Raw genomic sequence first — 24,344 nt, 5'->3', positions numbered from 1 at the left:
TTTGGTTTGCTGGCTGAGCTGTTCGAGCACCAAATGTTTCAGACACTTGAAAAGGTTTACGATTCTGGTAGGAAGTTCCATCTTTGTGCCACTATCTGGCACAATTTGGCTTCCAATGTACTGGAAAGTTTAAACCTTCTCAACTTGCTAACCTGCTACATTGATGATGGAGGGGTCGTCCACATTGATTGTCATGGATTTGGAGGGTTGATGATTAGACCGGCTTCTGTGGAGCGGCTGGCTAGGACATTGAGCTCACATAACAAATCAGCAAAGCGCCATGGAAAAAAAAGAATCAACCACATCAAGGCCATTAACATGCTCCATGCTGATTGGATGCCCACTGGTGGGTTCACAATCCATTGGTCATACAATCTTCACATTGGCCAAACAAAACAATTCTCAGGTTCCTTGACCCTGACACCTACAAGCCATCTAAAGTATCAAAGGCCAAAGGCCGTCTTCACCCAAGCGCTAACACCTCTAGGCATGTCCATTGTCTCCACATCTGACGCCCAACCTAGAGGTCTACTTTATGACCCTGTACATGACATATCTAATTAAATAAACCTCTAGGCCCATTCATGTACTAATGGAATCTGTCCCACTGTGGATTAATACGAGAAGTCCTTAGTTTTATAGATGCTAAAGCCTCTGTAAGATCCATTGCAGGGATGAAATGTCTTTTTCTACTCGTCACTTAGGTATTACCAGGCTGGGAACCATCTCCCTACTTACCGCTTATCCATCCAATAGGCCGGAGTGGGATCTGCAGGTCCTTCATTCACAGTGTCTACCTGGTAGGGCGTACCCCCCTAACTCCTCCATGTATACCATCCCTAGACATCCCCATACCCCAGAACCATCGATTGTACTCCTGAACCTACTGTTACATGTACAATTACACCCGACTAGATCATCCAATGCCTTAGTGCAAATGGCGTGCTATTATTTCATCACGACCAAATTGACGTTTCCACCATTTCTCTTACACACTGAATATTCCATGTAGTCTGGTCATGTGATGTCTAGAGGGTTAGGTTCAGCCAGATCACCCCCCCCCCCCCATCCTCATGATTCGATGTCCAACACCCGTGACCTCCCGCACATACACTGGTTGTAACATTTACCCAAATCCACTATAATATTCAGGACTCGTCCAATCATCAATATTAAAACACATTTTATTTTCCTACAGAAAGTTGCTGGGCTGAAAGCGGTTCTACAGCGAAGCGTTGGTGACACAACAAGGCACGAGCTGCATATCGAGAAGGCCGAATCCCTGATTGGGGGAGGTTTACCCAGTATATTATAAGAAGAAAACTAAGCGGATGATAGACTGACATGTAAAATGCCAAGAGGAAAGTGAAAAGGAACATGTACACAACAAGCACAATATGGTATAGAAGGTTAGCCAGAGGACAAGGGATCAGCAACACCATGAAAGAAAAAAGCTGAGCTCTGGAGACTGTTCAAGATGGTGGATCTCCAGTCGGGTCATTCTCACGAACATGATGGTGGATCACTAGTCTTATGTACAGGATGATGGATCTCCAGTCTGGTCATCCTTATGTACACGATAATGGATCTCTAGTCTGGTCATCCTCACGAACATGATGGTGGATCTCCAGTCTGGTCATCCTCATGTACATGATGGTGCAACACTAGTCTGGTCATCCTCATGTACAAGATGGCGGACCTCCAGTCAAGTGATCTTCATGTAGAAGGGGATGAATCAATTAGGCTGTTATGGCAGGTGGTTTCCTTTATTATGGCGTATCGGTCACACTAAATGGTTGTAAATCTTTACCTAGTTCAGGGAATATTCCCTTTTGTTACTCATATTATTTGTAGAGGGACGATTACTTCTTCATATCAGTAACAATGGGTGTTCAAGAAGTGGTTCGGGGTGACCTTCATGTAACAATAAGGGGCAGTACAGTAGGATCAGGCACTTGGTAGTCACAGATCCCCTCAGACTCGCCATTAATCCTCACAGATAATATATAAGTGCCATATACCAGAGACATAGTCGTCAGTGACCATGGTCATGTGGGGAAGTATTGGAGTCACCAGTGGCCGCTTGTTCTACGATACATTCCGCTACCCGTTCAGCTCCAGCTTCAAGAATGTCCAGGAGAGGGGTCATGTGACTAATAAATAAGTGGAGGATTCACCCGCAGATCTTGTGGGTCCGAGCACGTCACCATGCTCAGTAGTCCATGTTGCACTCATCGCTCTCGTACAAATCAGAAGGTGCGTCAGTGCCAAAGAAACGGTCACCAAAATTACCTGCAGAGGAAGTAAAGGGTTAACTGGCCAAATCCAGAACCTACAGGACACGGACCTGATCCAGGATGATGAAGTAACAATGGATAGATGGGGTAACATACAAAGGCCTCCTCCTTACCAATGCCTGGGATGATATGAAATTCTTGGTTGACACGTTTATCCACGGCAGTGGTGATGATGCGGACTCGTGGGAACGCGTAGGCCACAGAGTGTACGCCCATTTCTGCCATCAGCAACGAAATCAAGAAGATCTTGTCCTCCTGGACATCGTGATCCTGAAGAATGCAGGAGAGGGCATGATCATACACCCCGCCATAACAAATGAGGACGAACGCCCCATAACAGACAAATCTACAGGACGTCACCTACCAGGAGGACACGTATGGCCATCATGGCAGCAGCTCCGGTGGACACGGTACTGTCCATCAGAATGACGTAATCCTCGCTGATCTCCTTGGGCAGCCGCAGGTAGTGAAGCTGCAGAGACAATGACAGGAGGATGAGCGGGGGCGGCATATATACTGCTCTCACCTCTGACCCCCATTTGTTAGGTGTCACTATAGAGGTCACATACATGAGCAGACCCCTTGGCAGTGACAGGTGTCCTTACATACAGGTTGCGCTCACCTCAGGCTCTCCTGTGTTGTGATTGGTCTGGATCAGGATCTTGCCCAGTCGGATGTCTTTACACACAGCAGTCAGCGCCTGCTCCATGGTCTCCCCAGCTCGAAGAATAGAAACCCCCGTGATCTGAAATCACATCCCAAATAACTCAAAGACCAAGGATAATAATCCGAAACACATGGGGGAGACTCATGTCGGGGCCATTATATGTGTTGTCACCAGTGCAGAGCATCGCATCCGTCCAGTTCTCTGAATTAAGGCAAGATGCCCACTAAAATCATTTACATAAGAAATGTCTCTGGAGGAGGAGGACAGAGGAGTCTGGTGGAGGAGGACAGAGGAGTCTGGTGGAGGAGGACAGAGGAGTCTGGTGGAGGAGGACAGAGGAGTCTGGTGGAGGAGGACAGAGGAGTCTGGTGGAGGAGGACAGAGGAGTCTGGTGGAGGAGGACAGAGGGGTTATGGAGGAGGACAGAGGAGTCTGGTAGAGGAGGACAGAGGGGTTATGGAGGAGGACAGAGGGGTCTCCAGGAGGGTAGAGGTGTCTGGAGGAGGAGGACAGAGGTGTCTGGAGGAGGAGGACAGAGGAGTCTGGAGGAGGAGGAGGACAGAGGAGTCTGGAGGAGGAGGAGGACAGAGGAGTCTGGAGGAGGAGGAGGACAGAGGAGTCTGGAGGAGGAGGAGGACAGAGGAGTCTGGAGGAGGACGAGGACAGAGGAGTCTGGAGGAGGACGAGGACAGAGGAGTCTGGAGGAGGACGAGGACAGAGGAGTCTGGAGGAGGACGAGGACAGAGGAGTCTCCAGGAGGGTAGAGGTGTCTGGAGGAGGAGGAGGACAGAGGAGTCTGGAGGAGGAGGAGGACAGAGGAGTCTGGAGGAGGAGGAGGACAGAGGAGTCTGGAGGAGGAGGAGGACAGAGGAGTCTGGAGGAGGAGGAGGACAGAGGAGTCTGGAGGAGGAGGAGGACAGAGGAGTCTGGAGGAGGAGGAGGACAGAGGAGTCTGGAGGAGGAGGAGGACAGAGGAGTCTGGAGGAGGAGGAGGACAGAGGAGTCTGGAGGAGGAGGAGGACAGAGGAGTCTGGAGGAGGAGGAGGACAGAGGAGTCTGGAGGAGGAGGAGGACAGAGGAGTCTGGAGGAGGAGGAGGACAGAGGAGTCTGGAGGAGGAGGAGGACAGAGGAGTCTGGAGGAGGAGGAGGAGGAGGACAGAGGAGTCTGGAGGAGGAGGAGGACAGAGGAGTCTGGTGGAGGACAGAGGAGTCTGGAGGAGGAGGAGGACAGAGGAGTCTGGAGGAGGAGGAGGACAGAGGAGTCTGGAGGAGGAGGAGGACAGAGGAGTCTGGAGGAGGAGGAGGACAGAGGAGTCTGGAGGAGGAGGACAGAGGAGTCTGGAGGAGGAGGACAGAGGAGTCTGGAGGAGGAGGACAGAGGAGTCTGGAGGAGGAGGACAGAGGAGTCTGGAGGAGGAGGACAGAGGAGTCTGGAGGAGGAGGACAGAGGAGTCTGGAGGAGGAGGACAGAGGAGTCTGGAGGAGGAGGACAGAGGAGTCTGGAGGAGGAGGACAGAGGAGTCTGGAGGAGGAGGACAGAGGAGTCTAGAGGAGGAGGACAGAGGAGTCTGGAGGAGGAGGACAGAGGAGTCTGGCAGCTACTTATGCTCTTCTCTCCATTCCGTAGACATAAATGCTGAGTTGATCGGGAGAGGTAATACGGGCACAGACGCACCCCAATACCTACCCGCTGACGATGGAACCTTTTGCCCTGATACAATGTTCCCTGTGGAGTCTCCACTGTGACGGGCTGCAAAAGGAAACACAAGACAAATGATACAGGATCTGGGGGATACGGAGTCCACATCGCAAATAGGAGGAGACACAGACACTTACAATGATTCGGAAGAAAGAGAGTGCATACTCAATGAGGAGACACAGACACTTACAATGAGTGAGAGGAAACAGAGTGCATACTCAATGAGGAGACACAGACACTTACAATGAGTGGGAACAAAGTGCATACTCAATGAGGAGACACAGACAATGAGTGGGAAGAAAGAGTCCGTGCTCGGTGAGGAGACACAGACACTTACAATGAGTGAGAGGAAACAGAGTGCATACTCAATGAGGAGACACAGACACTTACAATGAGTGGGAACAAAGTGCATACTCAATGAGGAGACACAGACAATGAGTGGGAAGAAAGAGTCCGTGCTCGGTGAGGAGACACAGACACTTACAATGAGTGAGAGGAAACAGAGTGCATACTCAATGAGGAGACACAGACACTTACAATGAGTGGGAACAAAGTGCATACTCAATGAAGAGACACAGACACTTACATTGAGTGGGAGGAAACAGAGTGAGTGCTCAATGAGGAGACACAGACACTTACAATGAGTGGGAAGAAAGAGTGCGTGCTCGATGAGGAGACACAGACACTTACATTGAGTGGGAGGAAAGAGAGTGCATGCTCGATGAGGAGACGCATCAGACGCTTGGAGTAGAAGATGAACTCGTCTCGATTGGTGTCCTTGTTCCTAGGAGGAGCGATATTTTACTATGGATGATGGTGGCGCTGGTTGGATTGGGGCACAGTGCGGCGCAGAGGTCTCACCTGATGATGGTGTGCATTCCCCGCACTTGTGGAGTACTCTGGAGAACACTCAAGGTATCCGGAAGAGGCTGCCCCTGGTGAGCAGAAGCCAGTGCCGCTCTGATGACAAAAGGAAGCGTCCGTCCATGAAGAAAGAAGAAGACACCCCAAAAGGACACCATCACAGCAAACCAAAGACATGCACCGTAACATAAGGGCTACACAGCTCATTGTGTGCTAGTCATGTGTCTAGTCATGTGACTCCATGTCTCCTCACTCCACCACACACAAAATGAAGAAAAATGAAGCCAAGAAGATGGAAGACAAGAGGTTGGGGTACACTGTAGGGTCACCTTCATCACCCCAACACAACCTACTCATGACGAAATATCACAACCATCTCAACAACCGAATCTGTGCCACAAAAACCTGACCACTCTACAGTGGACATCGTCCTGAAGACTGTGCCACCAATCCACAAAAAAGATGTTTCCACTGGTGCATCTAATAAATACAAAACATCACAAGACAATGGCCTAAAAAATCCCAACACAAACCAACAATCACTACAAGACAATGACCAACATGATCAACCCCAATATCACCAGTCACTACGAGACGACCAGTCTTACAACTCTCATCTATCTGTTGGGCTGCTTGTTGTTTGGTTGGACTGTGTTGGGATTGTTGGGATGGTCGTTGTATTGTAGAGAGTGCTGAAGTTTGGATGGACTGGTCGTTGTTTTGTAGGGAGTTTAAAAGTTTGGTTGGAATGTGTTGGGATTGTTGGGCTGGTTGGTGTTTTGTAGGGAGTGTTGACGTTTGGTTGGACTGTGTTGGGATTGTTGGACTGGTCGTTGTTTTGTAGGGAGTGTAAAAGTTTGGTTGCACTGTGTTGGGATTGTTGGGCTGGTCATTGCAATGAATGTTGATGTGTAGTTGGACTTGTTGGGTTGGTCATTGTCTTGTACTGACTAATGATGTTTGGATGGATTGTGTTAGTAGTTGTTGGTTTGGCGATTGTCTTGTACTGACTAATGATGATTGGATGGATTGTGTTAGTAGTTGTTGGTTTGGCGATTGTCTTGTACTGACTAATGATGATTGGATGGATTGTGTTAGTAGTTGTTGGTTTGGCGATTGTCTTGTACTGACTAATGATGATTGGATGGATTGTGTTAGTAGTTGTTGGTTTGGCGATTGTCTTGTACTGACTAATGATGATTGGATGGATTGTGTTAGTAGTTGTTGGTTTGGCGATTGTCTTGTACTGACTAATGATGATTGGATGGATTGTGTTAGTAGTTGTTGGTTTGGCGATTGTCTTGTACTGACTAGTGATGATTGGATGGATTGTGTTAGTAATTGTTGGTTTGGCGATTGTCTTGTACTGACTAATGATGATTGGATGGATTGTGTTAGTAGTTGTTGGGCTGGTCATTGTCTTGTACTGACTAATGATGTTTGGCTGGATTGTGTTACTGGCACAACAGGGCAATAATGACTCCAACAACTCAAAATAATCTCTAACCCCATCTTAACAATTAGTACAGAGGAACAGCCCAACAGCAAACAACACAACCCAACCCAACCCAATACCAACAGTCAACTCAAGACAATAACCAGCCAACAACCACCAACTAAACATCAACAACTCCCAACATAAATAGTTACTACAATGAGTACCACAATACCTCCAAACAAGATTCAGCTCAATGTTAACAGTCACTACAATGACCAGCCCAACAGCTACTAACATAATCCATCCAAACATCATCAGTCAGTACAAGACAATGACCAACCCAACAACTAATACAATCCATCCAATCATCGTTAGTCAGTACAAGACAATGACCAACCCAACAGCTAATACAATACATCCAATCATCGTTAGTCAGTACATGACAATGACCAACCCAACAGCTAATACAATACATCCAATCATCGTTAGTCAGTATAAGATAATGACCAACCCAACAACTACTAACACAATGCATCCAAACATCATTAGTCCGTACAAGACAATGACCAAACCAACAACTAATACAATCCATCCAATCATCATTAGTCAGTACAAGACAATGACCAACCCAACAAGTCCAACTACGCATGAACATTCATTGCAATGACCAGCCCAACAATCCCAACACAGTCCAACCAAACTTTAACATTCTACAAAACAGCAACCAGCCAAACAATCCCAACATAATTTAACCTAAAATCAACATCAAATGTGAAGACACAGTCCACCCCAACAATCTCTACCTCCAGAAGGTCATAGACCCTCAGCCCAAAACCTCCATCACCACAGGGCACCTCCTTCTTTCTGTCCATATAGAACATGGCTCTTGTGCGGTACGTGGCACAACACCATCTGCTGCGTTCAAGAAAGTTACCAAATCAGTGGAAGACCACACAAAACACAAGCTCTGCAGAGTCCCCCCCATCATCAGGGTGGTAGAGGGGTGTCTCCTTGGCATGCATTATAACACATCTGGAGAAAGTCACACATGCAGAAAACAGGCGTCTCACATGTCCCAGCGCTGCATCCGCTGCAGAGTACGGCAGGAGAAGACACGAGTACACAATAAAAGAAAAGAAAGGGACACAATGACTAGAAAGGTCCGAGACCTCTACATGAAAGGGAGACCATGATGGAGGATCAAGAACCGGCTATGGAGAAGTTATAAAGGGGACAAAATAAGAGTGACAAGTGAATGTGACATGAGCAGCAACGAGGAGGAAGAGCGCGAGCAGCAACGAGGAGGAAGAGCGCGAGCAGCAACGAGGAGGAAGAGCGCGAGCAGCAACGAGGAGGAAGAGCGCGAGCAGCAACGAGGAGGAGCACGAGCAGCAACAAGGAGGAGCACGAGCAGCAACGAGGAGGAGCACGAGCAGCAACGAGGAGGAGCACGAGCAGCAACGAGGAGGAGCACGAGCAGCAATAAGGTGGAGGAGCACGAGCAGCAACGAGGAGAAGTGCAAACAGCAACAAGGAGGAAGAGCGCGAGCAGCAACGAGGAGGAAGAGCGCGAGCAGCAACGAGGAGGAAGAGCGCGAGCAGCAACGAGGAGGAAGAGCGCGAGCAGCAACGAGGAGGAAGAGCGCGAGCAGCAACGAGGAGGAAGAGCACGAGCAGCAACGAGGAGGAAGAGCACGAGCAGCAACGAGGAGGAAGAGCACGAGCAGCAACGAGGAGGAAGAGCACGAGCAGCAACGAGGAGGAAGAGCACGAGCAGCAACGAGGAGGAAGAGCACAAGCAGCAACGAGGAGGAAGAGCACGAGCAGCAACGAGGAGGAAGAGCACGAGCAGCAACGAGGAGGAAGAGCACGAGCAGCAACGAGGAGGAAGAGCACGAGCAGCAACGAGGAGGAAGAGCACGAGCAGCAACGAGGAGGAAGAGCACGAGCAGCAACGAGGAGGAAGAGCACGAGCAGCAACGAGGAGGAAGAGCACGAGCAGCAACGAGGAGGAAGAGCACGAGCAGCAACGAGGAGGAAGAGCACGAGCAGCAACGAGGAGGAAGAGCACGAGCAGCAACGAGGAGGAAGAGCACGAGCAGCAACGAGGAGGAAGAGCACGAGCAGCAACGAGGAGGAGGAGCGGGAGCAGCAACGAGGAGGAGCGGGAGCAGCAACGAGGAGGAGCGGGAGCAGCAACGAGGAGGAGCGGGAGCAGCAATAAGGTGGAGGAGCGGGAGCAGCAACGAGGAGAAGTGCAAACAGCAACGAGGAGGAGGAGCACGAGCAGCAACAAGGAGGAGGTGGAGGGTGATGTGGTGAGTAGTATTACATGACAATAGTAACATGGGGGCAGTAGTAGTAGGACGCCCGGGCAGAGACAAGTAATAGTGACGTCAGGCGACTGTGAGCTGTCTGTACATACCCCCGCACCCTCCATAGTCACCATAACACTCAGTACCCCCCTCCCCCACAGATATCCCACAATCCTACCTCACTGTGATCTCCCGCTGACACATCAATAAACAGGCCAACCAGGAGTTAACGCCACAGCACGCGGGCACGGTTAGAGAGAGAGAAGGAAAACAACATGAAACACCGGGCATGAGGGAACCAAACAATGGAGATGGTGAGAGACAGGCAAGATGGAGAGGAGACAGCTCAGAGACAGAGAGGAGAAGACAACCGAGAGGAGAAGACAACCGAGAGGAGAAGACAACCGAGAGGAGAAGACAACCGAGAGGAGAAGACAACCGAGAGGAGAAGACAACCGAGAGGAGAAGACAACCGAGAGACAGAGAGGAGAAGACAACCGAGAGACAGAGAGGAGAAGACAACCGAGAGACAGAGAGGAGAAGACAACCGAGAGACAGAGAGGAGAAGACAACCGAGAGACAGAGAGGAGAAGACAACCGAGAGACAGAGAGGAGAAGACAACCGAGAGACAGAGAGGAGAAGACAACCGAGAGACAGAGAGGAGAAGACAACCGAGAGACAGAGAGGAGAAGACAACCGAGAGACAGAGAGGAGAAGACAACCGAGAGACAGAGAGGAGAAGACAACCGAGAGACAGAGAGGAGAAGACAACCGAGAGACAGAGAGGAGAAGACAACCGAGAGACAGAGAGGAGAAGACAACCGAGAGACAGAGAGGAGAAGACAACCGAGAGACAGAGAGGAGAAGACAACCGAGAGACAGAGAGGAGAAGACAACCGAGAGACAGAGAGGAGAAGACAACCGAGAGACAGAGAGGAGAAGACAACCGAGAGACAGAGAGGAGAAGACAACCGAGAGACAGGGAGGAGAAGACAACCGAGAGACAGGGAGGAGAAGACAACCGAGAGACAGGGAGGAGAAGACAACCGAGAGACAGGGAGGAGAAGACAACCGAGAGACAGGGAGGAGAAGACAACCGAGAGACAGGGAGGAGAAGACAACCGAGAGACAGAGAGGAGAAGACAACCGAGAGACAGGGAGGAGAAGACAACCGAGAGACAGGGAGGAGAAGACAACCGAGAGACAGGGAGGAGAAGACAACCGAGAGACAGGGAGGAGAAGACAACCGAGAGACAGAGAGGAGAAGACAACCGAGAGACAGAGAGGAGAAGACAACCGAGAGACAGAGAGGAGAAGACAACCGAGAGACAGAGAGGAGAAGACAACCGAGAGACAGAGAGGAGAAGACAACCGAGAGACAGAGAGGAGAAGACAACCGAGAGACAGAGAGGAGAAGACAACCTAGAGACAGAGAGGGGAAGACAACCGAGAGACAGAGAGGAGAAGACAACCGAGAGACAGAGAGGAGAAGACAACCGAGAGACAGAGAGGAGAAGACAACCTAGAGACAGAGAGGAGAAGACAACCTAGAGACAGAGAGGAGAACCTAGAGACAGAGAGGAGAAGACAACCTAGAGACAGAGAGGAGAAGACAACCTAGAGACAGAGAGGAGAAGACAACCTAGAGACAGAGAGGAGAAGACAACCTAGAGACAGAGAGGAGAAGACAACCTAGAGACAGAGAGGAGAAGACAACCTAGAGACAGAGAGGAGAAGACAACCTAGAGACAGAGAGGAGAACCGAGAGACAGAGAGGAGAACCGAGAGACAGAGAGGAGAAGACAACCTAGAGACAGAGAGGAGAAGACAACCTAGAGACAGAGAGGAGAAGACAACCTAGAGACAGAGAGGGGAAGACAACCGAGAGACAGAGAGGAGAAGACAACCGAGAGACAGAGAGGAGAAGACAACCTAGAGACAGAGAGGAGAAGACAACCTAGAGACAGAGAGGAGAACCGAGAGACAGAGAGGAGAAGACAACCTAGAGACAGAGAGGAGAAGACAACCTAGAGACAGAGAGGAGAAGACAACCTAGAGACAGAGAGGAGAAGACAACCTAGAGACAGAGAGGAGAAGACAACCTAGAGACAGAGAGGAGAAGACAACCTAGAGACAGAGAGGAGAAGACAACCTAGAGACAGAGAGGAGAACCGAGAGACAGAGAGGAGAAGACAACCTAGAGACAGAGAGGAGAAGACAACCTAGAGACAGAGAGGAGAAGACAACCTAGAGACAGAGAGGAGAAGACAACCTAGAGACAGAGAGGAGAAGACAACCTAGAGACAGAGAGGAGAAGACAACCGAGAGACAGAGAGGAGAAGACAACCTAGAGACAGAGAGGAGAAGACAACCTAGAGACAGAGAGGAGAACCGAGAGACAGAGAGGAGAAGACAACCTAGAGACAGAGAGGAGAAGACAACCTAGAGACAGAGAGGAGAAGACAACCTAGAGACAGAGAGGAGAAGACAACCTAGAGACAGAGAGGAGAAGACAACCTAGAGACAGAGAGGAGAAGACAACCTAGAGACAGAGAGGAGAAGACAACCTAGAGACAGAGAGGAGAAGACAACCTAGAGACAGAGAGGAGAACCGAGAGACAGAGAGGAGAAGACAACCTAGAGACAGAGAGGAGAAGACAACCTAGAGACAGAGAGGAGAAGACAACCTAGAGACAGAGAGGAGAAGACAACCTAGAGACAGAGAGGAGAAGACAACCGAGAGACAGAGAGGAGAAGACAACCGAGAGACAGAGAGGAGAAGACAACCTAGAGACAGAGAGGAGAAGACAACCTAGAGACAGAGAGGAGAAGACAACCTAGAGACAGAGAGGAGAACCTAGAGACAGAGAGGAGAAGACAACCTAGAGACAGAGAGGAGAAGACAACCGAGAGACAGAGAGGAGAAGACAACCGAGAGACAGAGAGGAGAAGACAACCTAGAGACAGAGAGGAGAAGACAACCTAGAGACAGAGAGGAGAAGACAACCTAGAGACAGAGAGGAGAACCTAGAGACAGAGAGGAGAACCGAGAGACAGAGAGGAGAACCGAGAGACAGAGAGGAGAACCGAGAGACAGAGAGGAGAACCGAGAGACAGAGAGGAGAACCGAGAGACAGAGAGGAGAACCGAGAGACAGAGAGGAGAACCGAGAGACAGAGAGGAGAACCGAGAGACAGAGAGGAGAACCGAGAGACAGAGAGGAGAACCGAGAGACAGAGAGGAGAACCGAGAGACAGAGAGGAGAACCGAGAGACAGAGAGGAGAACCGAGAGACAGAGAGGAGAACCGAGAGACAGAGAGGAGAAGATAACCGAGAGGAGGAGACAACCAAGAGGAGACAACCGAGAGACAGAGAGGAGACGACAACCGAGAGACAGAGAGGAGACGACAATCGAGAGGAGCCAACCGAGAGAGAGCGAGAGGAGGAGCCAACCGAGAGAGAGCGAGAGGAGGAGCCAACCGAGAGAGAGCGAGAGGAGGAGCCAACCGAGAGAGAGCGAGAGGAGGAGCCAACCGAGAGAGAGCGAGAGGAGGAGCCAACCGAGAGAGAGCGAGAGGAGGAGCCAACCGAGAGAGAGCGAGAGGAGGAGCCAACCGAGAGAGAGCGAGAGGAGGAGCCAACCGAGAGAGAGCGAGAGGAGGAGCCAACCGAGAGAGAGCGAGAGGAGGAGCCAACCGAGAGAGAGCGAGAGGAGGAGCCAACCGAGAGAGAGCGAGAGGAGGAGCCAACCGAGAGAGAGCGAGAGGAGGAGCCAACCGAGAGAGAGCGAGAGGAGGAGCCAACCGAGAGAGAGCGAGAGGAGGAGCCAACCGAGAGAGAGCGAGAGGAGGAGCCAACCGAGAGAGAGCGAGAGGAGGAGCCAACCGAGAGAGAGCGAGAGGAGGAGCCAACCGAGAGAGAGCGAGAGGAGGAGCCAACCGAGAGAGAGCGAGAGGAGGAGCCAACCGAGAGAGAGCGTGAGGAGGAGCCAACCGAGAGAGAGCGAGAGGAGGAGCCAACCGAGAGAGAGCGAGAGGAGGAGCCAACCGAGAGAGAGCGAGAGGAGGAGCCAACCGAGAGAGAGCGAGAGGAGGAGCCAACCGAGAGAGAGCGAGAGGAGGAGCCAACCGAGAGAGAGCGAGAGGAGGAGCCAACCGAGAGAGAGCGAGAGGAGGAGACAACCGAGAGAGAGCGAGAGGAGACAACCGAGAGAGAGCAAGAGACAACAGAGAGAGCGAGAGGAGGAGACAACCGAGAGAGAGCGAGAGGAGCAGACAACCGAGAGGAGGAGACAACCGAGAGAGAGCAAGAGACAACTGAGAGCGCCAGTGAAGACAGATGATGAGGTTGGCGAGCAGGAGGTGAGGACCATAGTGGGCAGGAGATGAAGTGACAGACGTCCATGCTTTCCAGCAGTCTCGTAGGTCTCCACAGATCTCAGGGTTAGGATGTCACCTCTAAAGGTTGTTAGAGAAGAGTTAGTGGTGACCATAGGGAGCGCTGCACTGGGCAATGGGCGCATACAGTATTACCCAGGTCTGCCCCTAGTGTCCAGTCCCAGCAGTGCAGGAGGAGCCTGGATGTAATGGTCGCCCCTCATCACTGCTGGGGTCACGTATGACAGCTGTGAGACATTACAGAGGGGGGCGCTGTAGCAGCCGGTACTTACCTTCTCCAGCTGACTGTGCACGTGCTGAACTATCAGATCCAGAGCCACAGAGTTCTCGCCCCCTAAAAAGCAAAACCTCCATTATAGGGGGAACACGGGGTACAGGGAGGGTATTGATGGGGGGATCACGGGGTGCAGAGAGGGTACAGAGGGGGGGATCACAGGGTGCAGAGAGGGTACAGATGGGGGGATCACAGGGTGCAGAGAGGGTATTGATGGGGGAACACAGGGTGCAGAGAGGGTATTGATGGGGGAACACAGGGTGCAGAGAGGGTACAGATGGGGGGATCACAGGGTGCAGAGGGTACAGATGGGGGAACACAGGGTGCAGAGAGGGTATTGATGGGGGAACACAGGGTGCAGAGAGGGTACAGATGGGGGGATCACAGGGTGCAGAGAGGGTACAGATGGGGGGATCACAGGGTGCAGAGAGGGTACAGATGGGGGGATCACAGGGTACAGAGAGGGTACAGATGGGGGGATCACAGGGTGCAGAGAGGGTACAGATGGGGGGATCACAGGGTGCAGAGAGGGTATTGATGGGGGAACACAGGGTGCAGAGAGGGTACAGATGGGGGATCACAGGGTACAGAGAGGGTACAGATGGGGGATCACAGGGTACAGATGGGGGGGATCACAGGGTGCAGAGGGTACAGATGGGGGATCACAGGGTGCAGAGAAGGTACAGATGGGGGGGGATCACAGGGTGCAGAGGGTACAGATGGGGGATCACAGGGTGCAGAGGGTACAGATGGGGGATCACAGGGTGCAGAGGGTACAGATGGGGGGATCACAGGGTACAGAGAGGGTACAGATGGGGGATCACAGGGTGCAGAGGGTACAGATGGGGGGATCACAGGGTGCAGAGAGGGTACAGATGGGGGATCACAGGGTGCAGAGAGGGTATTGATGGGGGAACACAGGGTGCAGAGAGGGTATTGATGGGGGAACACAGGGTGCAGAGAGGGTACAGATGGGGGGATCACAGGGTGCAGAGGGTACAGATGGGGGGATCACAGGGTACAGAGAGGGTACAGATGGGGGGATCACAGGGTGCAGAGAGGGTATTGATGGGGGATCACAGGGTGCAGAGAGGGTACAGATGGGGGATCACAGGGTGCAGAGAGGGTACAGATGGGGGATCACAGGGTACAGATGGGGGGGATCACAGGGTGCAGAGAGGGTACAGATGGGGGATCACAGGGTACAGAGAGGGTACAGATGGGGGATCACAGGGTACAGATGGGGGGGATCACAGGGTGCAGAGGGTACAGGGGGGGATCACAGGGTGCAGAGGGTACAGATGGGGGATCACAGGGTACAGAGAGGGTACAGATGGGGGGGATCACAGGGTGCAGAGGGTACAGATGGGGGGGGGATCACAGGGTGCAGAGGGTACAGATGGGGGATCACAGGGTGCAGAGAGGGTACAGATGGGGGGGGATCACAGGGTGCAGAGGGTACAGATGGGGGATCACAGGGTGCAGAGGGTACAGATGGGGGATCACAGGGTGCAGAGGGTACAGATGGGGGGATCACAGGGTACAGAGAGGGTACAGATGGGGGGATCACAGGGTACAGAGAGGGTACAGATGGGGGGGATCACAGGGTGCAGAGGGTACAGATGGGGGAGGGATCACAGGGTGCAGAGAGGGTACAGATGGGGGATCACAGGGTACAGAGAGGGTACAGATGGGGGATCACAGGGTACAGAGAGGGTACAGATGGGGGATCACAGGGTGCAGAGAGGGTACAGATGGGGGATCACAGGGTGCAGAGAGGGTACAGATGGGGGATCACAGGGTACAGAGAGGGTACAGATGGGGGATCACAGGGTACAGATGGGGGGGATCACAGGGTACAGAGAGGGTACAGATGGGGGGATCACAGGGTACAGAGAGGGTACAGATGGGGGGGATCACAGGGTGCAGAGAGGGTACAGATGGGGGGATCACAGGGTGCAGAGAGGGTACAGATGGGGGGATCACAGGGTGCAGAGAGGGTACAGATGGGGGGGATCACAGGGTGCAGAGAGGGTACAGATGGGGGGATCACAGGGTACAGATGGGGGGATCACAGGGTACAGAGAGGGTACAGATGGGGGGATCACAGGGTGCAGAGGGTACAGATGGGGGGATCACAGGGTGCAGAGAGGGTACAGATGGGGGATCACAGGGTGCAGAGAGGGTACAGATGGGGGATCACAGGGTGCAGAGGGTACAGATGGGGGGATCACAGGGTGCAGAGAGGGTACAGATGGGGGATCACAGGGTGCAGAGAGGGTACAGATGGGGGGGGATCACAGGGTGCAGAGAGGGTACAGATGGGGGGATCACAGGGTACAGAGAGGGTACAGATGGGGGGATCACAGGGTACAGAGAGGGTACAGATGGGGGGATCACAGGGTACAGAGAGGGTACAGATGGGGGATCACAGGGTACAGAGAGGGTACAGATGGGGGGATCACAGGGTACAGAGAGGGTACAGATGGGGGGATCACAGGGTGCAGAGAGGGTACAGATGGGGGATCACAGGGTGCAGAGAGGGTACAGATGGGGGATCACAGGGTGCAGAGGGTACAGATGGGGGATCACAGGGTGCAGAGGGTACAGATGGGGGGGATCTCAGGGTGCAGAGAGGGTACAGATGGGGGGGGGATCACAGGGTGCAGAGAGGGTACAGATGGGGGGGATCACAGGGTGCAGAGGGTACAGATGGGGGGGGATCACAGGGTGCAGAGGGTACAGATGGGGGGATCCCAGGGTACAGAGAGGGTACAGATGGGGGGATCACAGGGTGCAGAGGGTACAGATGGGGGGATCCCAGGGTACAGAGAGGGTACAGATGGGGGGATCACAGGGTACAGAGAGGGTACAGATGGGGGGGGGGGTCACAGGGTGCAGAGGGTACAGATGGGGGGGGGATCACAAGGTACAGAGAGGGTACAGATGGGGGATCACAGGGTGCAGAGAGGGTACAGATGGGGGGATCACAGGGTACAGAGAGGGTACAGATGGGGGATCACAGGGTGCAGAGGGTACAGATGGGGGGATCACAGGGTACAGATGGGGGGATCACAGGGTGCAGAGAGGGTACAGATGGGGGGATCACAGGGTGCAGAGGGTACAGATGGGGGGATCACAGGGTACAGATGGGGGGATCACAGGGTGCAGAGAGGGTACAGATGGGGGGATCACAGGGTGCAGAGGGTACAGATGGGGGGATCACAGGGTGCAGAGAGGGTACAGATGGGGATCACAGGGTACAGAGAGGGTACAGATGGGGGGATCACAGGGTGCAGAGAGGGTACAGATGGGGGGGGGGGGGAATCACAGGGTCCAGAGAGGGTACAGATGGGGGATCACAGGGTGCAGAGAGGGTACAGATGGGGGATCACAGGGTGCAGAGGGTACAGATGGGGGATCACAGGGTACAGATGGGGGGGATCACAGGGTGCAGAGGGTACAGATGGGGGGGATCACAGGGTGCAGAGGGTACAGATGGGGGGGGATCACAGGGTGCAGAGGGTACAGATGGGGGGATCACAGGGTGCAGAGGGTACAGATGGGGGGATCACAGGGTGCAGAGGGTACAGATGGGGGGATCACAGGGTACAGAGAGGGTACAGATGGGGGGATCACAGGGTACAGAGAGGGTACAGATGGGGGGGTCACAGGGTGCAGAGGGTACAGATGGGGGGATCACAAGGTACAGAGAGGGTACAGATGGGGGATCACAGGGTGCAGAGAGGGTACAGATGGGGGGGATCACAGGGTACAGAGAGGGTACAGATGGGGGATCACAGGGTGCAGAGGGTACAGATGGGGGATCACAAGGTACAGAGAGGGTACAGATGGGGGATCACAGGGTGCAGAGGGTACAGATGGGGGGATCACAGGGTGCAGAGAGGGTACAGATGGGGGGATCACAGGGTACAGAGAGGGTACAGATGGGGGGGATCACAAGGTACAGAGGGTACAGATGGGGGGGGATCACAGGGTGCAGAGGGTACAGATGGGGGGGGGATCTCAGGGTGCAGAGAGGGTACAGATGGGGGGGGGTAATCACAGGGTGCAGAGAGGGTACAGATGGGGGGGATCACAGGGTGCAGAGAGGGTACAGATGAGGGGATCACAGGGTGCAGAGGGTACAGATGGGGGGGGATCACAGGGTGCAGAGGGTACAGATGGGGGATCACAGGGTGCAGAGGGTACAGATGGGGGGATCACAGGGTACAGAGAGAGTACAGATGGGGGGGGTCACAGGGTACAGAGAGGGTACAGATGGGGGGTCACAGGGTACAGAGAGGGTACAGATGGGGGGATCACAAGGTACAGAGAGGGTACAGATGGGGGATCACAGGGTGCAGAGGGTACAGATGGGGTGATCACAGGGTACAGATGGGGGGGGATCACAGGGTACAGATGGGGGGGGATCACAGGGTACAGATGGGGGGATCACAGGGTACAGATGGGGGGATCACAGGGTACAGATGGGGGGATCACAGGGTACAGATGGGGGGATCACAGGGTACAGATGGGGGGATCACAGGGTACAGATGGGGGGATCACAGGGTACAGAGGGTACAGATGGGGGGATCACAGGGTACAGATGGGGGGGATCAGAGGGTACAGATGGGGGGATCACAGGGTACAGAGAGGGTACAGATGGGAGGATCACAGGGTGCAGAGAGGGTACAGATGGGGGATCACAGGGTGCAGAGGGTACAGATGGGGGATCACAGGGTACAGAGGGTACAGATGGGGGGGGATCACAGGGTACAGATGGGGGGGATCACAGGGTACAGAGAGGGTACAGATGGGGGGATCACAGGGTGCAGAGAGGGTACAGATGGGGGATCACAGGGTGCAGAGGGTACAGATGGGGGGGATCACAGGGTACAGATGGGGGGATCACAGGGTACAGAGAGGGTACAGATGGGGGGATCACAGGGTGCAGAGAGGGTACAGATGGGGGATCACAGGGTGCAGAGAGGGTACAGATGGGGGATCACAGGGTGCAGAGGGTACAGATGGGGGATCACAGGGTGCAGAGGGGGTACAGATGGGGGATCACAGGGTGCAGAGGGTACAGATGGGGGATCACAGGGTACAGAGGGTACAGATGGGGGGGATCACAGGGTACAGATGGGGGGATCACAGGGTGCAGATGGGGGGATCACAGGGTGCAGATGGGGGATCACAGGGTACAGAGAGGGTACAGATGGGGGGATCACAGGGTACAGATGGGGGGATCACAGGGTACAGATGGGGGGATCACAGGGTACAGAGAGGGTACAGATGGGGGGATCACAGGGTACAGAGGGGGGAGGGGGTGTACATTACCTCTGGGCACCACGATATCCGCCAGCTGCACAGTGGGCTCTATATACTGCTCGAACGCCGGCTTCACAAACTTATTGTACTGCTTGATCACCCCAACAATGTCGCGGCCGCGCTCCGTGATGTCACGCTTCAGCCGCCGCACCAGACGAATGTCAGAGTCCGTGTCCACAAAGACCTTCATGTCCAAGAGCTGAGGAGGCGGAGCAAGGACATCATCACATGACAGGGAGAGCGAGCGGGCAAAAAGAGAGCGAGGGGGGAAGAGGGCGAAAAGAGCGAGGGGGGGCGGAAAGAGAGCGAGGGGGGGCGGAAAGAGAGCGAGGGGGGGCGGAAAGAGAGCGAGGGGGGGCGGAAAGAGAGCGAGGGGGGGAAGGGGGCGGAAAGAGAGCGAGGGGGGGAAGGGGGCGGAAAGAGAGCGAGGGGGGGGCGGAAAGAGGGGGAAGGGGGGCGGAAAGAGAGCGAGGGGGGGCGGAAAGAGAGCGAGGGGGGGCGGAAAGAGAGCGAGGGGGGGCGGAAAGAGAGGGGGGAAGGGGGCGGAAAGAGAGGGGGGGAAGGGGCGGAAAGAGAGCGAGGGGGGGCGGAAAGAGAGCGAGGGGGGAAGGGGGCGGAAAGAGAGCGAGGGGGGGAAGGGGGCGGAAAGAGAGCGAGGGGGGAAGGGGGCGGAAAGAGAGCGAGGGGGGAAGGGGGCGGAAAGAGAGCGAGGGGGGGGAAGGGGGCGGAAAGAGAGCGAGGGGGGAGAGCGGGCGGAAAGAGAGCGAGGGGAGAGCGGGCGGAAAGAGAGCGAGGGGGGGAAGGGGGCGGAAAGAGAGCGAGGGGGGGAAGGGGGCGGAAAGAGAGCGAGGGGGGGAAGGGGGCGGAAAGAGAGCGAGGGGGAGAGCGGGCGGGAAAGAGAGCGAGGGGGAGAGCGGGCGGAAAGAGAGCGAGGGGAGAGCGGGCGGAAAGAGAGCGAGGGGAGAGCGGGCGGAAAGAGAGCGAGGGGAGAGCGGGCGGAAAGAGAGCGAGGGGAGAGCGGGCGCAAAGAGAGCGAGGGGAGAGCGGGCGGAAAGAGAGCGAGGGGAGAGCGGGCGGAAAGAGAGCGAGGGGAGAGCGGGCGGAAAGAGAGCGAGGGGACAGCGGGCGGAAAGAGAGCGAGGGGGGAAGGGGGCGGAAAGAGAGCGAGGGGAGAGCGGGCGGAAAGAGAGCGAGGGGAGAGCGGGCGGAAAGAGAGCGAGGGGGGGAAGGGGGCGGAAAGAGAGCGAGGGGAGAGCAGGCGGAAAGAGAGCGAGGGGGGGAAGGGGGCGGAAAGAGAGCGAGGGGAGAGCGGGCGGAAAGAGAGCGGGTGGAAAGAGAGCGGGCGGAAAGAGAGGAGGGAGGGAGTGAGGAGGAGGAGAGAGAGGAGGGGGGGGGGAGCGAGGAGGGGGGAAGCGAGGAGGCGGGGAGCGAGGAAGGGGAAGCAAGAGGTGGAGAGCGACGAAGGGGAAGCGAGAAGGGGGGAAGCGAGGAGGGAGGGAGCGAGGAGGAGAGCGACGAAGGGCAAGCGAGGAGGGAGGGAGCGAGGAGGAGGAGAGCGACGAAGAGGAAGCGAGGAGGGGGGAAGCGAGGAGGGAGGGATCGAGGAGGGAGGGAGCGAGGAGGGAGGGAGCGAGGAGGAGGAGAGCGACGAAGGGGAAGCGAGGAGGGAGGGAGCGAGGAGGAGGAGAGCGACGAAGGGGAAGCGAGGAGGGAGGGAGGGAGCGAGGAGGAGGAGAGCGACGAAGGGGAAGCGAGGAGGGAGGGAGCGAGGAGGAGGAGAGCGACGAAGGGGAAGCGAGGAGGGAGGGAGCGAGGAGGAGGAGAGCGACGAAGGGGAAGCGAGGAGGGAGGGAGGGAGCGAGGAGGAGGAGAGCACTCTGCGCTGATCTCGGTGGACTCTTTACCTTCAGAAGCTCCTTGTTGGCGAAGGCGAGAATTCCTTCGAAAATGACCACGTTGGCCCCGTAGACGGTTTTCTGCAGGAAGAGAAGGTGAGGTCACATGATGGTGGAGGGTGGTCTTATACTGGGGGGCACCGGGGGGCTCACTTACCCAGTCCTTGCGGCGGCTGTGCGTGGTGAAGTCGTACACCGGCACTTCACGCTCTTCCCCTTCTTGAGTTTGCGCAGGACACTGACCAGGAGATCAAAGTCAAAGGCGTCGGGGTGGTCGAAGTTATACTCGTTCCGGGCCGCCGACTCCTGCTGCTCCTTACTCAGGATCTGGGGGAACACACTGGCGTTACGAACAGGACGCAGCCCCACAGCACTACACATGATCACATGACACCGCTGTGTGATGTGAGGAGGAAGCAGTGCCCCCTGATGGCAGGTACAGGGATAACACCCCAATACACGGGGAGCGTTATACATGTTCCAGGGTGGGCGGGCCCCCACCTTATAGAAGCACAGGGGGAGCATTATACATGTTCCGGGGCGGGCACCCACCTTATAGAAGCACAGGTGGAGCATTATACATGTTCCGGGGCTGAGCGGGCACCTACCTTATAGAAGCACAGGTGGAGCATTATACATGTTCCAGGGCGGGCACCCACCTTATAGAAGCACAGGGGGAGCATTATACATGTTCCAGGGCGGGCACCTACCTTATAGAAGCACAGGGGGAGCGTTATACATGTTCCAGGGCGGGCACCTACCTTATAGAAGCACAGAGGGAGCGTTATACATGTTCCGGGGCTGAGCGGGCACCCACCTTATAGAAGCACAGAGGGAGCATTATACATGTTCCAGGGCGGAGCGGGCACCTACCTTATAGAAGCACAGGGGGAGCATTATACATGTTCCAGGGCGGGCACCCACCTTATAGAAGCACAGGGGGAGCATTATACATGTTCCGGGGCGGAGCGGGCACCTACCTTATAGAAGCACAGGGGGAGCATTATACATGTTCCGGGGCGGAGCGGGCACCTACCTTATAGAAGCACAGGGGGAGCATTATACATGTTCCAGGGCGGGCACCCACCTATATAGAAGCACAGGGGGAGCATTATACATGTTCCAGGGCGGGCACCTACCTTATAGAAGCACAGGGGGAGCATTATACATGTTCCGGGGCGGAGCGGGCACCTACCTTATAGAAGCACAGGGGGAGCATTATACATGTTCCAGGGCGGGCACCCACCTTATAGAAGCACAGGGGGAGCATTATACATGTTCCAGGGCGGGCACCTACCTTATAGAAGCACAGGGGGAGCATTATACATGTTCCGGGGCGTGCACCCACCTTATAGAAGCACAGGGGGAGCATTATACATGTTCCGGGGCGGGCACCTACCTTATAGAAGCAGAGGGGGAGCATTATACATGTTCCTGGGCGGGCCCCCACCCTATAGAAGCACAGGGGGAGCATTATACATGTTCCAGGGCGTGCACCCACCCTATAGAAGCACAGGGGAGCATTATACATGTTCCTGGGCGGGCCCCCACCTTATAGAAGCACAGGGGGAGCATTATACATGTTCCTGGGCGGGCCCCCACCCTATAGAAGCAGAGGGGGAGCATTATACATGTTCCGGGGCGGGGCACCTACCTTATAGAAGCACAGGGGGAGCATTATACATGTTCCGGGGGCGGGCACCTACCTTATAGAAGCACAGGGGGAGCATTATACATGTTCCGGGGCGGAGCGGGCACCTACCTTATAGAAGCACAGAGGGAGCATTATACATGTTCCGGGGCTGAGCGGGCACCTACCTTATAGAAGCACAGGGGGAGCATTATACATGTTCCGGGGCGGGCACCTACCTTATAGAAGCACAGGGGGAGCATTATACATGTTCCGGGGCGGGCACCTACCTTATAGAAGCACAGGGGGAGCATTATACATGTTCCGGGGCGGGCACCCACCTTATAGAAGCACAGGGGGAGTGTTATACATGTTCCGGGGCGGAGCGGGCACCTACCTTATAGAAGCACAGGGGGAGCATTATACATGTTCCAGGGCGGGCACCTACCTTATAGAAGCACAGGGGGAGCATTATACATGTTCCGGGCGGGCACCTACCATATAGAAGCACAGGGGGAGCATTATACATGTTCCGGGGCGGGCACCTACCTTATAGAAGCACAGGGGGAGCATTATACATGTTCCGGGGCGGGCACCTACCTTATAGAAGCACAGGGGGAGCATTATACATGTTCCGGGGCTGAGCGGGCACCTACCTTATAGAAGCACAGGGGGAGCATTATACATGTTCCGGGGCGGGCACCTACCTTATAGAAGCACAGGGGGAGCATTATACATGTTCCGGGGCTGAGCGGGCACCTACCTTATAGAAGCACAGGGGGAGTGTTATACATGTTCCGGGGCTGAGCGGGCACCTACCTTATAGAAGCAGTCCATGGACAGCAGGACCACCCAGGGCACATCCAGAGCTTCTATGATCTTATTGGCCACCGTTGTCTTCCCAGACGCGCTGCCCCCGCACAGACCTAGGACAGGAGGAGTATTACAGCTGGGAGAATGTGGCAGTGGGAGGCGCGGGCCCCGCTGTGCTCCCTCTCACCTATGACAAACGCCTCCTTGAAGGGGGTCCCCGACTCATTGTACCAGGGGGGCCGCCCTGCCGTGTAGATGGTCCTCTTACTGGTGCGCAGCAGTGGGGGCTCCGTCTTACTCTGGCTGGTGGTGCGTTTCCGTGGTGACAGGGATGGGGTGAGAGGCAGCCGGGTGAGCAGGGTGTCCAGAGACTCCTCCCCACTGTCACTGACCACAGGAAGAAGAGAGGTAAGTGCCCCCTACTGGTCTAACAATAGAACAACACAGCAGGACTCCATCCACACAGCACTACTGCTCCTCACCTCACCTCACCCTCCGCTCCTCACCATCCGCTCCTCACCTCACCTCACCCTCCGCTCCTCACCTCACCCTCCGCTCCTCACCTCACCCTCCTCACCTCTACTCACCTCACCTCACCCTCCGCTCCTCACCTCACCCTCCGCTCCTCACCTCACCCTCCGCTCCTCACCTCACCTCACCTCACCCTCCGCTCCCTCACCTCACCTCACCCTCTCGCTCCTCACCTCTCCACTCCTCA

At 54.9% G+C, this 24,344-nt stretch overlaps 1 protein-coding gene across 1 annotated transcript; it reads right to left on the bottom strand.

Moving 5' to 3' along the window:
* Positions 1-1,166: 1,166 nt before the first annotated feature.
* On the bottom strand, positions 1,167-24,013 carry LOC130340997 (uridine-cytidine kinase-like 1; the record flags this gene model as incomplete). The annotated part of the gene is given in 15 exon segments (XM_056554222.1): positions 1,167-2,292; positions 2,411-2,567; positions 2,662-2,769; positions 2,920-3,042; positions 4,653-4,715; positions 5,355-5,448; positions 5,526-5,624; positions 9,460-9,476; positions 13,953-14,014; positions 19,298-19,487; positions 21,193-21,264; positions 21,341-21,384; positions 21,387-21,510; positions 23,633-23,739; positions 23,814-24,013. Coding segments are annotated over 15 exon segments (1,540 nt in total), but the record flags the coding sequence as incomplete, so codon positions are not given.
* Between the last annotated feature and the right edge of the window lie 331 nt (positions 24,014-24,344).

Source organism: Hyla sarda, unplaced genomic scaffold (genome assembly GCF_029499605.1).
Source record: "Hyla sarda isolate aHylSar1 unplaced genomic scaffold, aHylSar1.hap1 scaffold_607, whole genome shotgun sequence".
NCBI classification, from domain to species: domain Eukaryota; kingdom Metazoa; phylum Chordata; class Amphibia; order Anura; family Hylidae; genus Hyla; species Hyla sarda.
This window is presented reverse-complemented; position numbering and strand designations above follow the sequence as displayed.